The sequence below is a fragment of the Dreissena polymorpha genome, chromosome 5 (assembly GCF_020536995.1).
Source record: "Dreissena polymorpha isolate Duluth1 chromosome 5, UMN_Dpol_1.0, whole genome shotgun sequence".
NCBI classification, from domain to species: domain Eukaryota; kingdom Metazoa; phylum Mollusca; class Bivalvia; order Myida; family Dreissenidae; genus Dreissena; species Dreissena polymorpha.
In genome coordinates, this window is record NC_068359.1 from 22,600,489 (window position 1) to 22,613,358 (window position 12,870).

Below are 12,870 nucleotides of genomic sequence, written 5' to 3' on the forward strand. Positions count from 1 at the left end.
GCTTAACAAATACATGCTCTTTTACACAAGAACGCTTGAAATGATCTCTTAGTTAGTATTGATTCGCCATATGATCGCACTTGAAATGTTGATTGAAAACATCATAAAGCTCCATGAAGGTGACTATAGGAAGGGTTCTTTCTCAAATGAAGAAACACGAAGTAATGAAGATCGTATTATGAAATTTGCCGAACCATCGCTGCAGTCGCAAAATGAAGAGCAATGGATGACTTGAGCGAGCAATTAACAGCGACGCCTTATGCTGACCGTGTTTTGGATTGTGTTGTCACGATTGGTTGAAAAAACTTTATCATTAGCTCATAATACAATTCATAAAAGAACATGCTATTAACGTAAACGTGTTCTCTATACTAAACGGCTGATCACCGAATAAAATTGATGAAAAAAACAAAAGAGTAGCTACTACTTAAAACTAATAAAAATTGATATCAAATGTAGTGCTGATATAAAATAATATTTTTAAGAATACAGTTGCATGCGGCACGCTACGTTGGAATATCGTTAAAACGCCAAGGGACTCTGATATTAACGGACTGCTGTTATTAGTTCTTTAAAAAAGGGATTACGAGTTTTTAAGATTGCATTGTTTCATTTAAAAACAAAATGTTAGTTTCAGGTGATAATGTTTCAGGCAATAATGTATCAAATCACCCTTACCAGCCTATTCTGTTCGGGACGTTATTGACTCCAATTTTATGTTTTGAAATTGTGGGAAACGTATTATCAATTTTGGTACGGAATAAAGGTAAGTGAACATCTCTTTACAAATACTTGAGATATTAATTGGACATCTCTTTTCTACGACACTATGGCAGGTAGTTTACGACATTTATTAAAACAATTGAGAACATTCAACAATTAAGATAATCGGTGCTAGTTCGGGACAGCGATAGTGTTCATTTCGTATGGAAAGTGTTGTGGTCTTTGAGCCGATCTAGAAGCCTAAATTGTGCATGGACGACGTACTCAGACGATAAACCATGTGCTAAATAAAACCGTCAGGGAGAATATTGCGATTTATCCTGTCAAATGCCTTTAAATCAGCCCGATAACCAGGTAACCTAATTTCCCAAAAGATATTAGGCTAGATGACCATGTGACCTCGAATATCCGTCAGTTGCTATCCGCGCATGGGCATGCATTTACTATTTTCTATTAATAAAATATAGTTTTTTCTATTAATAAAATACCAAATACATGTAAAAAAAAACATTATTATTTAAACAGCATAATTTAGTCTTTTTGTATTGAATTAATTACGAGTAACTCGATTTCTGTGTTTTTTTCGCGCGTGATGTTTACCATATTACATATTTAAACACAAAATACTCGAAAACTAGATATTTAAAAACATTTCAACGAATGTTGTAAATGTGACAGGATAAATAGAATAATAGGTTGGTGACGTAGATGGAGAATGGAATCTGGCTCGTCAGAGGATCTTATCGGGTGAGCCGAATTCCTCCGACTTGCCAGATAACCATTCTCCATCCACGTCACCAACCTATTATTCTCTATTACGACTGCAATACGAACATTAATGCATGTAAAAATAGATTATTATGGTAAAGTTTTTAAAGTTTCGTTTTCATACAGTTAAAACGTTATAGAAACTTTACATTCGTTGAACGTGCTAATATTAAGCTTACAAAATATCGTGTCTGCCTTCAAAGCAATATTAATATGAGGTCGTATCATTGCGTAAACATTAATTTTTATCAGTATTTCCTAAAGCACATGTAACACGTTTATAAACAAAAACAACATTCTATTTGTTTGGGAACATTGCTACTGAATTCTCGGTAGCAGTTTATTTCAATATTCGTTCACGAAATGTACTTGACATAGCTCTAGACTATCATCCGTTAGCCGTTTGACGTTTAAGGTTATTCAAGGGTTTAGTCCTTTGATCAGTGGGACAAGCTGTGTTGATGCTGTGGTTTGATAAGTAATAATTACGACACTTCACTTCTTATATACGAGTACATTTTTTTATAATTGGTAATTTTCATGCACTAACATAGCCTACCCTTCCGCACTTTATGAACCTAAGTTCTGCGAAAAACCGACTCTCATGTTTCCATGATTTTTCTAACTGTCAATCTTTTACATTGGGTAATGCTTTCGCAATTTCTCATCTCTTGGAGGTATATTTATGTAATTTAATAAATTGCATGTATATAATATGGAAATATCTATGCAACTGTATAATTCCTTCGCACTCATTACTCTTTTGGAAGCATATATCTATAATTTCGTATAACTGTCGGTATGTCTCATCGAATGTGTGTATATCCAATCATTGCGTTTGACTTTTGCAAATAATCATTTCTAGTTAGCATATGTATGTCATTGCGTAACACTATATCGCAGTAACTCAACTCATGTGTGCGTATTTAGATGGAACTAGGTTATGCTATCAGAATAACTCATTTTATATGTGCTTATCTATAAAGCGGGTTCTTTATAGAAGTATTGCATCACTTGAGCACATATGTATGAAATTGGGTTGAACTACTATATTAAAGCCCATATGTGGTTATATTCGTGGTTCTTATGTAGCACTTACACCATATTTGCATTCCTAAGCTTTATGATTCAGCTTATGTAAATATGTAAAAGCTCAGCTCTTGGGTGTTTCTACTTCTTTACAAATGTATACAGTACACATGCGACTTCTGCTATTTATGGCAGACGTACATTTGTTCTGATTTTACATTTAAATATAGCTAAGCGTCGTATTACTACCACCTCGCGATTCATGTCAGCACTGGCTGTTGCAGACTTGCTAGTTTTGTCGTGTTTGGCCATTGAAGTTTGGTTGTACTATAAGCTGAAAATTCACATTCAAGGTATTATGTAATTGTGTCGTTTTGTCTGCGAAGTAATGATAAACTAATCATGACAATTATTAGTTATATGTTTGTTTATTGTATCATGTGTTTGAAATAGTTTTTTTTTTATTTTAAATTTCCCAAAACCTTTGCTTTAAACATGTACTATTTCCAAGTAGCACAGTCTTGAGGTGCAAGACAACTCACGCTTTGTGAGATCTTTTATAATGCAACATGAGTTATTTAGCCACTGGTTCGTAAAACCTGATCTGCCTCACCCCATAGCGTACTTAATAACCCAGTCACACTGTCTCAGGATATTTCAAGCAATAAACCCTTATTTAATTATGCCCCCCTTCAAAGGAAAAGTTTATATTGTTTTGCTGGAAATCGGAAAACCCTATTGAAATTAAGGTCACTAGTTCAAAGGTCAAGGTCACTATCACAATAAAAGTTAAAATCGTATCCGATTAAAAACTCATTAACGAATTGACCGATTGGCTTGATACTTCACAAGTGGATTAGCCTTGGACAGTAGATGACCCCTATTGAAATTGGGGTCACTAGGTCAAAGGTAAGGTCACTATCACAATAAGTGTGAAAATCGTTTCCGATCAATAACTCGTCAACGAATGAACCGCTTTGCTTGAAACTTCACAAGTGCATTGGCCTTCTACAGTAGATTACCCCTATTGAAACTGGGGACACTAGGTAAACGGTCAAGGTCACTGTCATAATTAGTGTGAAAATCGTTGTCCCCAAGGCTTCCTATGCCGAAAGTGTGCTGATTATGACGATTGTTTTTAATTTTTGTGTTATGGTATGCCTAAAAGCGCTATCGGTATATTTATTATTAAATTGAACACGCGACAAAGAGAATGACAACCAGAATATGAATATAATCATCATCAGCAGCAGTAAAAGTAACAGCAGCAGCATCCACAAGTAACTTTATAACAGGAGAGAAGTGTGCGCGTCTGTATTATATAACGTCGTCGTGTGTACATTCGTGGCATCATTTAACGTCACTAAATTAAATATGAAAATGAACCTACCTATAATGAAAAAAAGTAGTCGGAATGTCACATATAAGAGAGGATAAAAACGAGTGTTCTGTCTAAGATTATATACAATACCATACAATTGGATATTACAAATTTTCTGTACACTTAACGCTATTAACGCTACATGTAATAAGCAAATTATACAAAATAAACTGTATGCCTTTCACCCGCCTAAGGTAATTAAAACGAGTATTCTGTAAGAGGTCAAATAAAAATGCCATAGAATGAGATATTAAATATTTCTTGCTAATTTTACGTTATTAATTATTATTGATCATTTGAAACTGACAACTCATTTTTTAATGTTATATTTAAACTGATTTTAACATTGCCATTAAAACCGATTTCAATAATAAAAATGTTCTAAATAAGACCTTACTCTTAGACTTTTTGTAAAAGGAGTATGCTGGTTACATCGTTGAGTAACATTTATATATTTTCACATTTTTTTAACGTCTTCAGCCTCTTTTTCTGAGACACCAACAAGTTCATAACTCATTTTCTGAGATGACGTGCGCTCGCGCTCAAGTTCTGAAAAGGTGCCTTCCTTGCACCGTGCCATCTTAAAAAGAGTTTTAATGCCAGCCCTGAAGCTTCGCATCATCACACAGTACACCCAGAAATTTAGATGAAAGCTTAGCACCAAGGCCAGCTCATACGTGGCGTGGATAATCCTGTTTGTCTTAAGAGGTAGTATTTTCTGCACGCTCAGTTTCAGTATCATCGTCAACAAGTAGAAGAGACCGTAAGGCAGCTCCGGTATAAGAAATATGACGACTATCAGTAGAACAGCGATGGTCATGTTTCTCTTTTGCTCTCTTCGTCGCCTAACGTTGTTGTCAAAACTTGTGTTAACAGGTCTCAGGCTCACTGATCGCAACATCAGTGTCGTGAACGCCACCAATGCCACGCAGGGAATTGCGTGACCTAGGATAAACGAGGCCCAGATATAAGCACAGCCCCATCCGCATGGCTCTTCGAGTACCCAGTGGCAAAACCCATGACTAGCCTTAATGTCAAAGGCATGGTACATGTGCAATAGAAAAGACAGGACGTACACTACAGCAACAATGCCGATCGTTTTCTTGATCGTGCACCAACGGTTAGCGGCAGCAGGGTGTCGTACATGCAAGAACCGTTGAAAACCGAGGAGAACGGTTTCCCAGACAGAAATGGTGTGAAATGCACGTGAAATGTATAACCTGGTTATCATGGTAGCATTGCACCAGTCTTTAGAAAGCCACATTTGTTCGCGTGAGAACACATAGAACGTTGCTGGAAGGGTCACCAGTCCGGTAAGGGAGTCCGATATTGAGATGAAGACCAAAATAATATTAGCAGAAGTTCGCATATGCTTTCGTAAGAATCCAACGATCGCAAGACAATTGAATAGAAACGTTATTATGACCAAGACTGGCCAGATATAACCGTAGATCACAATCTCAAAGTCGAATATGCTGTACTCGTGTTCGTAGTCGTACACGTACACGTAGTCGTCGAAAGAGTAGTAATCGTACCCGAATGTGGGATGAGTGTCGTTGTAGTTGATATGTGGTTCGGGACCGAGGTCATAGGTTTGGATGTCCTCCATGGCACTGCGCTGTCTCTTTAAGCCTGCAAAAAGTGCAAGGTATTAATGAAGGAATTAGACATATTGAATGAGTAATTTCATCAAGTTTTTGAGGCATGGTTTTGTAATTTCATTATCCACTAAAGGCACAAGTAAGAAGAACAATAATGAGTAGCATTTGCATCAAGTTTTGGAGCATTTTATATTAACTTCCTAATATAGTTTCAAATATGTACACCAATGCTTTTAATGATTTAGTTTATGAAATGTAATTTCAAGTATGGAAAGGTATTTAAGTCAATTATATAAACAGATATAACTAGGGTAGGATTAACAAAGAAGTTAGTGTATTTGAAATCATTTAACCTGCATTTGCGAATATATACCATTAAAGAAAAATAAAAATACATAGAAAAACATACCATACACGAAAAAATGATCCAGTTGTAATTAAATGTTAACTAAAATTATGTACACATTACCATCAAAATACACTTTTAAGAACATATTTTATATAATCATGGGATCGTTTCTGAAAACATTTCGTTTACCACATATCCGTTTAAAACCACAAAGCGTGCCAAACAAGCAATTAATGGTAAATTACTTCGTATTTCGTAAGTCTATTACTCTAAGTGGCCCTTAAGATCGTGCTTATATTAATGTGCTTAATTAAGACGAATGTCAAATAAGCGGAACAGAACAAAATATGTATTAAACAAGATCAGCATTTAATAAATTTAGATCAAAAGGTTCAAAGCTTGATATACATATTAAGAAGTATGAAATAAATTTGTGATAAAAGAACAGCATTGGCAGACTGCAAGCGTTAATTGCTATAAAAACATGCAGTTTATTACAATTTTAAGTAAGATTAATTATCTTGACATAAAGGAAAACACTGTTTGTTTAAGCATAGACAAATACAGACGGTAATGGTTAAATTAATAAAACTATTTGGACGTTATGTTTCAGTAAGTTGTATTATCGTATATTACTTATATGTATACAATTGATGAGAATGTATCGATACATTGATCTGTTTTGTGAGAGACAATACCTATGTCTTTATTTACACAACCATCCACTATTATTTTTCGGAATGTAAAAGGTTTACAAAACAACGAGCTCGTATTCTATATACCTGCAATATGGATGTATATAACCTTTATTTACAACGTATGGGAAGTAAAAAAAAGGATAATAAGAAATCAGTTGTTTTGTTCACAAAAAAACAACAACAAAATAGTCGAAATAAAAAAAGAAAAGAACATTGTCTGACAATCAATATGTTCCTCAATTCTAGGTAAACGTAAATGGGCATCGCTATCAAACCACAGATAATTGCGAGCACAGAGCATTCGGCCAGCGAGGCATATTTCTACTACATACTTGACATGTGAAGCTCCAGCTTCCCAAGTGGTCTAGTGGTTAGGATTCCACGCTCTCAACGTGGCGGCCGGGGTTCGATTCCCCGCTTGGGAATTCTCTTTTGCAAAGTTATGTTTATGTTGTAAAATAAGGCGCATTTTCAGCAGATTGTACCAGTATTAATAGTTGACATTATTTTCTCGTGAACAACATTTCACCGAAAAAAGTTCGAACGTGTGACTGTGAAAAGATGCGACGGACCGGAAATTTTAAGTCCCCGTAGCGCAATGGATAGCGCGCTGGACTTCAAATCCAGAGGTCGCGGGTTCGAATTCCTCCGGGGATGATTTGACTGTAGTTTTGACCTTTCAGAAAAGGTAAGGTTATGTGGGTCTCTATGTGTACAATGTTGCATTTATTTTCGCTTAAAGTTGTCGCTTTTACATTGAATTATACAGGGAAATTATTTAGTACAATGTGACCCCAAGCTTTACCGCCAAGTTTCAAGTTCACTTCGTGTAGTCTCTTACATTCAAGTAAAACTGTGAGTTTGGAGGACACGACAACCTTTCTCCAACCACACGTACCAATAAATATTCCAAAATCATGGAATGACAAGTGTCATTAAAAAACGTTGGTCTTAAGAAAATGGGTGTTAATTTATTCATAGAATATAACACAGAAACGAGCACACAAATATTTATATTTGAAATGATAATATATATTAGACAACATTTCATCACTACCAGTTTGACGGTGTGCTACAGACATAATGGGACATACTGTAGAATTAAACGGCCTTAATGTTTAACGTTTTTTCTTCCTTTTTTTCGTCGTTGATACATCTAGATGAAGCAGTCAGCGTGGAAGAAAAAGCTTGGCCTCATGCACACTTAACAATAATCACAAAATATATGAAGAAAGGCAGAAAAGCAAGCGCTCGCCGACGGGGAATCGAACCCCGGTCTCCCGCGTGACGGGCGGAGATACTCACTACTATACTATCGAGGAAGCTGATAATGGACATCGATATCAAACCACAGATAATTGCAAGCACAGAGCATTCGGCCAGCGAGGCATATTTCTACTTCATACTTGACATGTAAAGTTCAAGCTTCCCAAGTGGTCTAGTGGTTAGGATTCCACGCTCTCACCGTGGCGGCCGGGGTTCGATCCCCCGCTTGGGAATTCTCTTTTGCAAAGTTATGTTTATGTTGTAAAATAAGGCGCATTTTCAGAAGCTTGTACCAGTATTAATAGTTGACATTATTTGCTCGTGAACAACATTTCACCGAAACAAGTTCGAACGTGTGACTGTGAAAAGATGCGATGGACCGGACATTTTAAGTCCCCGTAGCGCAGTGGATAGCGCGCTGGACTTCTAATCCAGAGGTCGCGGGTTCGATTCCGCCGGGGATGATTTGACTGTAGTTTTGACCTTATAGAAAAGGTATGCTTAAGTGGGTCTCTATGTGCAAAATGTTGCATTGATTTTCGCTTAAAGTTGTCGCTTTTACATTGAACTATACAGGGAAATTATTTAGTATATTGTGACCCCAAGCTTTACCGCCAAGTGTCAAGTTCACTTCATGTAGTCTCTTACCTTCAAGTAAAACTGTGAGTTCGGAGTACACGACAACCTTTCTCCAACCACACGTACCAATAAATATTCCAAAATCAAGGCATGACAAGTGCCATTAAAGAAAAGTTGGTCTTTAAAAAATGGGTGTTAATTTATTCGTAGAATATAAAACAGAAACGAGCACACAAATATTTATATGCTCATTGGAAACCATGTCCTTATCATTTATTCGTCCTTTACTCGAATACGGCGATGTCGTTTTCGACAACTGTACATTACAAAACCAAGAACTGTTAGAAAACGTCTAACATGAGGCTGCACGAATAGTCACAGGTGCCACGAAATTAATCTCTATCCAAAAGCTTTTGGAAGAAGTCGGATGGGAAACTTTAAGTAATCGCAGAGCCAAACATAAACTCACTCTTTTTTACAAAATGACTAATAAACTAACACCATCCTATCTGTCTGACTTATGTCCACCAATGAATACCAACGACCGCTATAATTTAAGGAATGATCAATCACTTTATTTCCCTGCGCTCTACTACAACTCATTTATCCCATCCACAACTCGTGCTTTCAATAGCCTTTCAACCGAAACCTCGAACGCATCATCCATCCACAAATTTAAAAGAGGTCTTCCATCATCAGCGACCAAAGTTCCAAAATATTATTACTATGGCAAACGTAAATCCCAGATAATGCATACAGGACTACGCACAAACTGCAGTGTGCTTTCACATGACCTGTTTAGTAAAAACATTATACAATCCCCTCTTTGCTCTTGTGGCGAAGAAGAAACATCTAGCCACTATTTTTACACTGCCCATTGTACTCCACCATTCGAGTGCGCCTCTTGAACTGTGTATCGCACTTCTGCCTTCCCTCAACCAAGGTATTGCTTTTTGGAAATCCACTTCTTTCTTTGGAAGACAACTGCACTATTTTTGCAGCAGTACATACCTTTATTGATATATCTAAACGCTTTGATAAGACGCCTTCGGTACCAATTCCCACATTATTATAACGTGCTCCCCAGCTCATTCTAACTCTTTCTCCAACCTCGTTCTACCACTCTATCTCCGCTTCCATTTCTCTAACTCTTCCCAACTATCACTTACACATCCACTTTATCTATGTATCCATACTCATCTACTTTTCCCACATTAAACCTTACCTCAATTTAATAATACACATGTACTTTCCACCACAACCACTCTTCATTAACATTTATGTAGAGAAGTCCTTCTCGCCCAATGCATCGCTTATTCATGCTCGTGGAACGACCAACAATAAGCTAAGTTTGGCTTCCAGGTCAATCAACATATTACTGTGTATTTATTTGATGTATATGCATTCCGAAATAAATATGTTTAAACCAAATATTTATATTTGAAATGATAATATATATTAGACACCATTTCAGCACTACCAGTTTTACGGTGTTCTACAGACATAATGGGACATACCGTAAAATTAAACGGCCTTAATGTTTAACGTTTTTTCTTCCTTTTTTGTCGTTGATACATCTAGATGAAGCAGTCAGCGTGGAACGAAACCTTGGCTTCATTTACACTTAACAATAATCACAATATATATATGAAGAAAGGCAAAACAGCATGTGCTCCCCGACGGGGAATCGAACCCCGGTCCCCGAGTGACAGGCGTGGATACTCACCACTATACTATCGAGGAAGCTGATAATGGACATCGATATCAAACCACAGATAATTGCGAGCACAGAGCATTCGGCCAGCGAGGCATATTTTTACTACATACTTGACATGTGAAGCTCAAGCTTCCCAAGTGGTCTAGTGGTAAGGATTCCACGCTCTCACAGTGGGGGCCGGGGTTCGATTCCCCGGTTGGGAATTCTCTTTTGCAAAGTTATGTTTATGTTGTAAAAAAGGCGCATGTTCAGAAGCTTGTACCAGTATTAATAGTTGACATTATTTTCTCGTGAGCAACATTTCACCGAAACGAGTTCGAACGTGTGACTGTGAAAAGATGCGACGGACCGGACATTTTAAGTCCCCGTAGCGCAGTGGATAGCGCGCTGGACTTCTAATCCAGAGGTCGCGGGATCGAATCCCGCCGGGGATGATTTGACTGTAGTTTTGACCTTTCAGAAAAGGTAGGGTTATGTGGGTCTCTATGTGCAAAATGTTGCATTCATTTTCGCTTAAAGTTGTCGCTTTTACATTGAATTATACAGGGAAATCATTTAATATATTGTGACCACAAGCTTTACCGCCAAGTGTCAAGTTCACTTCACGTAGTCTCTTACCTTCAAGTAAAACTGTGAGTTTGGAGGACACGACAACCTTTCTCCAACCACACGTACCAATAAATATTCCAAAATCAAGGCATGACAAGTGTCATTAAAGAAAAGTTGGTCTTTAAAAAATGGGTGTTAATTTATTCATAGAATATAACACAGAAACGAGCACACAAATATTTATATTTGAAATGATAATATATATTTGACAACATTTCACCACTACCATTTTTACGGTGTGCTACAGACATAATGGGACATACCGTAAAATTAAACGGCCTTAATGTTTAACGTTTTTTCTTCCTTTTTTCGTCGTTGATACATCTAGATGAAGCAGTCAGCGTGGAACGAAACCTTGGTCTCATTTACACATAAAATAATAACAATATATATGAAGAAAGGCAAAACAGCATGTGCTCCCCGACGGGGAATCGAACCCCGGTCTCCCGCGTGACGGGCGGGGATACTCACCACTATACTATCGAGGAAGCTGATAATGGACATCGATATCAAACCACAGATAATTGCAAGCACAGAGCATTTGGCCAGCGAGGCATATTTCTACTACATACTTGACATGTGAAGTTCAAGCTTCCCAAGTGGTCTAGTGGTTAGGATTCCACGCTCTCACCGTGGCGGCCGGGGTTCGATTCCCCGCTTGGGAATTCTCTTTTGCAAAGTTATGTTTATGTTGTAAAATAAGGCGCATTTTCAGAAGCTTGTACCAGTATTAATAGTTGACATTATTTTCTCGTGAACAACATTTCACCGAAACAAGTTCGAACGTGTGGCTGTGAGAAGATGCGACGGACCGGACATTTTAAATCCCCGTAGCGCAGTGGATAGCGCGCTGGACTTCTAATCCAGAGGTCGCGGGTTCGAATCCCGCCTGGGATGATTTGACTGAAGTTTTGACCTTTCAGAAAAGGTAGGGTTATGTGGGTCTCTATGTGCAAAATGTTGCATTTATTTTCGCTTAAAGTTGTCGCTTTTACATTGAATTATACAGGGAAATTATTTAGTATATTATGACCCCAAGCTTTACCGCCAAGTGTCAAGTTCACTTCATGTAGTCTCTTACTTTCAAGTAAAACTGTGAGTTTGAAGGACACGACAACCTTTCTCCACCCACACGTACCAATAAATATTCTAAAATCAATGCATGACAAGTCCCATTAAAGAAAAGTTGGTCTTTTAAAAATGGGTGTTAATTTATTCATAGAATATAACACAGAAACGAGCACACAAACATTTATATTTGAAATGATAATATATATTATACAACATTGCACCACTACTAGTTTGACGGTGTGCTACAGACATAATGGGACATAATGTAGAATTAAACGGCCTTAATGTTTAACGTTTTTGCTTCCTTTTTTCGTCGTTGATACATCTAGATGAAGCAGTCAGCGTGGAACGAAAGCTTGGCCTCATTTACACTTAACAATAATCACAAATATATGAAGAAAGGCAAAAAAGCAAGTGCTCCCCGACGGGGAATCGAACCCCGGTTTCTCCGCGTGACAGGCGGGGATACTCACCACTCTATTATCGAGGAAGCTGATAAAGTGCATCGATATCAAACCACAGATAATTGCGAACACAGAGCATTCGACCAGCGAGGCATATTTCTACTACATATTTGACATGTGAAGCTCAAGCTTCCCAAGTGGTCTAGTGGTAAGGATTCCACGCTCTCACCGTGGGGGCCGGGGTTCGATTTTCCCGCTTGGGAATTCTCTTTTGCAAAGTTATGTTTATGTTGTAAAATAAGGCGCATTTCAGAAGCTTGTAACAGTTTTAATAGTTGACATTATTTTCTCGTGAACAACATTTGACCGAAACAAGTTCGAACGTGTGACTGTGAAAAGATGCGACGGACCGGAAATTTTAAATGTGAAGTGGATAGCGCGCTGGACTTCTAATCCAGGGTCCGTATCCACAAAGATCCTTAGGTATTTTCATAGTTATTTACTTAAGTTCGATAAATCACCTAAGGCAAGATTTTCCCTTAAATATACATCCTAACAATTCCTTAGGAAAAAGATTAGGTAAGTTTTTGTCTCGTGCATTTTTTTTCCCTCAGTGAAACATAATTCGCCTAAAGAGTGATTTAAGTTTGTTGTCAGGGACATCCCCGGGTTCCC

The 12,870-nt window shown here is 37.5% G+C and overlaps 1 protein-coding gene and 9 non-coding genes across 10 annotated transcripts; 8 read left to right on the top strand and 2 right to left on the bottom strand.

Moving 5' to 3' along the window:
- Window positions 1-4,211: 4,211 nt before the first annotated feature.
- LOC127882409 (sex peptide receptor-related protein 2-like) lies at window positions 4,212-6,042 on the bottom strand. The gene is made up of 2 exons (XM_052431040.1): window positions 5,912-6,042; window positions 4,212-5,533 (listed from the first exon to the last, which is right to left on the bottom strand). The coding sequence occupies exon 2, from the start codon at window positions 5,508-5,510 to the stop codon at window positions 4,359-4,361; it is 1,152 nt and encodes a 383-aa protein (XP_052287000.1). The 5' UTR covers window positions 5,511-5,533; window positions 5,912-6,042; the 3' UTR covers window positions 4,212-4,358.
- Window positions 6,043-6,902: 860 nt separating this feature from the next.
- On the top strand, window positions 6,903-6,974 carry Trnae-cuc (transfer RNA glutamic acid (anticodon CUC)). The gene has a single exon. It is a non-coding gene; the product is annotated as a tRNA-Glu (tRNA).
- A 1,002-nt stretch (window positions 6,975-7,976) lies between these two features.
- Window positions 7,977-8,048, top strand: Trnae-cuc (transfer RNA glutamic acid (anticodon CUC)). Its single transcript has one exon. It is a non-coding gene; the product is annotated as a tRNA-Glu (tRNA).
- A 159-nt stretch (window positions 8,049-8,207) lies between these two features.
- On the top strand, window positions 8,208-8,279 carry Trnar-ucu (transfer RNA arginine (anticodon UCU)). The gene has a single exon. It is a non-coding gene; the product is annotated as a tRNA-Arg (tRNA).
- A 1,963-nt stretch (window positions 8,280-10,242) lies between these two features.
- On the top strand, window positions 10,243-10,314 carry Trnae-cuc (transfer RNA glutamic acid (anticodon CUC)). The gene has a single exon. It is a non-coding gene; the product is annotated as a tRNA-Glu (tRNA).
- Window positions 10,315-10,472: 158 nt separating this feature from the next.
- On the top strand, window positions 10,473-10,545 carry Trnar-ucu (transfer RNA arginine (anticodon UCU)). Its single transcript has one exon. It is a non-coding gene; the product is annotated as a tRNA-Arg (tRNA).
- Window positions 10,546-11,136: 591 nt separating this feature from the next.
- Trnad-guc (transfer RNA aspartic acid (anticodon GUC)) lies at window positions 11,137-11,208 on the bottom strand. The gene has a single exon. It is a non-coding gene; the product is annotated as a tRNA-Asp (tRNA).
- A 105-nt stretch (window positions 11,209-11,313) lies between these two features.
- On the top strand, window positions 11,314-11,385 carry Trnae-cuc (transfer RNA glutamic acid (anticodon CUC)). The gene has a single exon. It is a non-coding gene; the product is annotated as a tRNA-Glu (tRNA).
- A 159-nt stretch (window positions 11,386-11,544) lies between these two features.
- Window positions 11,545-11,617, top strand: Trnar-ucu (transfer RNA arginine (anticodon UCU)). The gene has a single exon. It is a non-coding gene; the product is annotated as a tRNA-Arg (tRNA).
- Window positions 11,618-12,386: 769 nt separating this feature from the next.
- Window positions 12,387-12,459, top strand: Trnae-cuc (transfer RNA glutamic acid (anticodon CUC)). Its single transcript has one exon. It is a non-coding gene; the product is annotated as a tRNA-Glu (tRNA).
- Window positions 12,460-12,870: the final 411 nt, after the last annotated feature.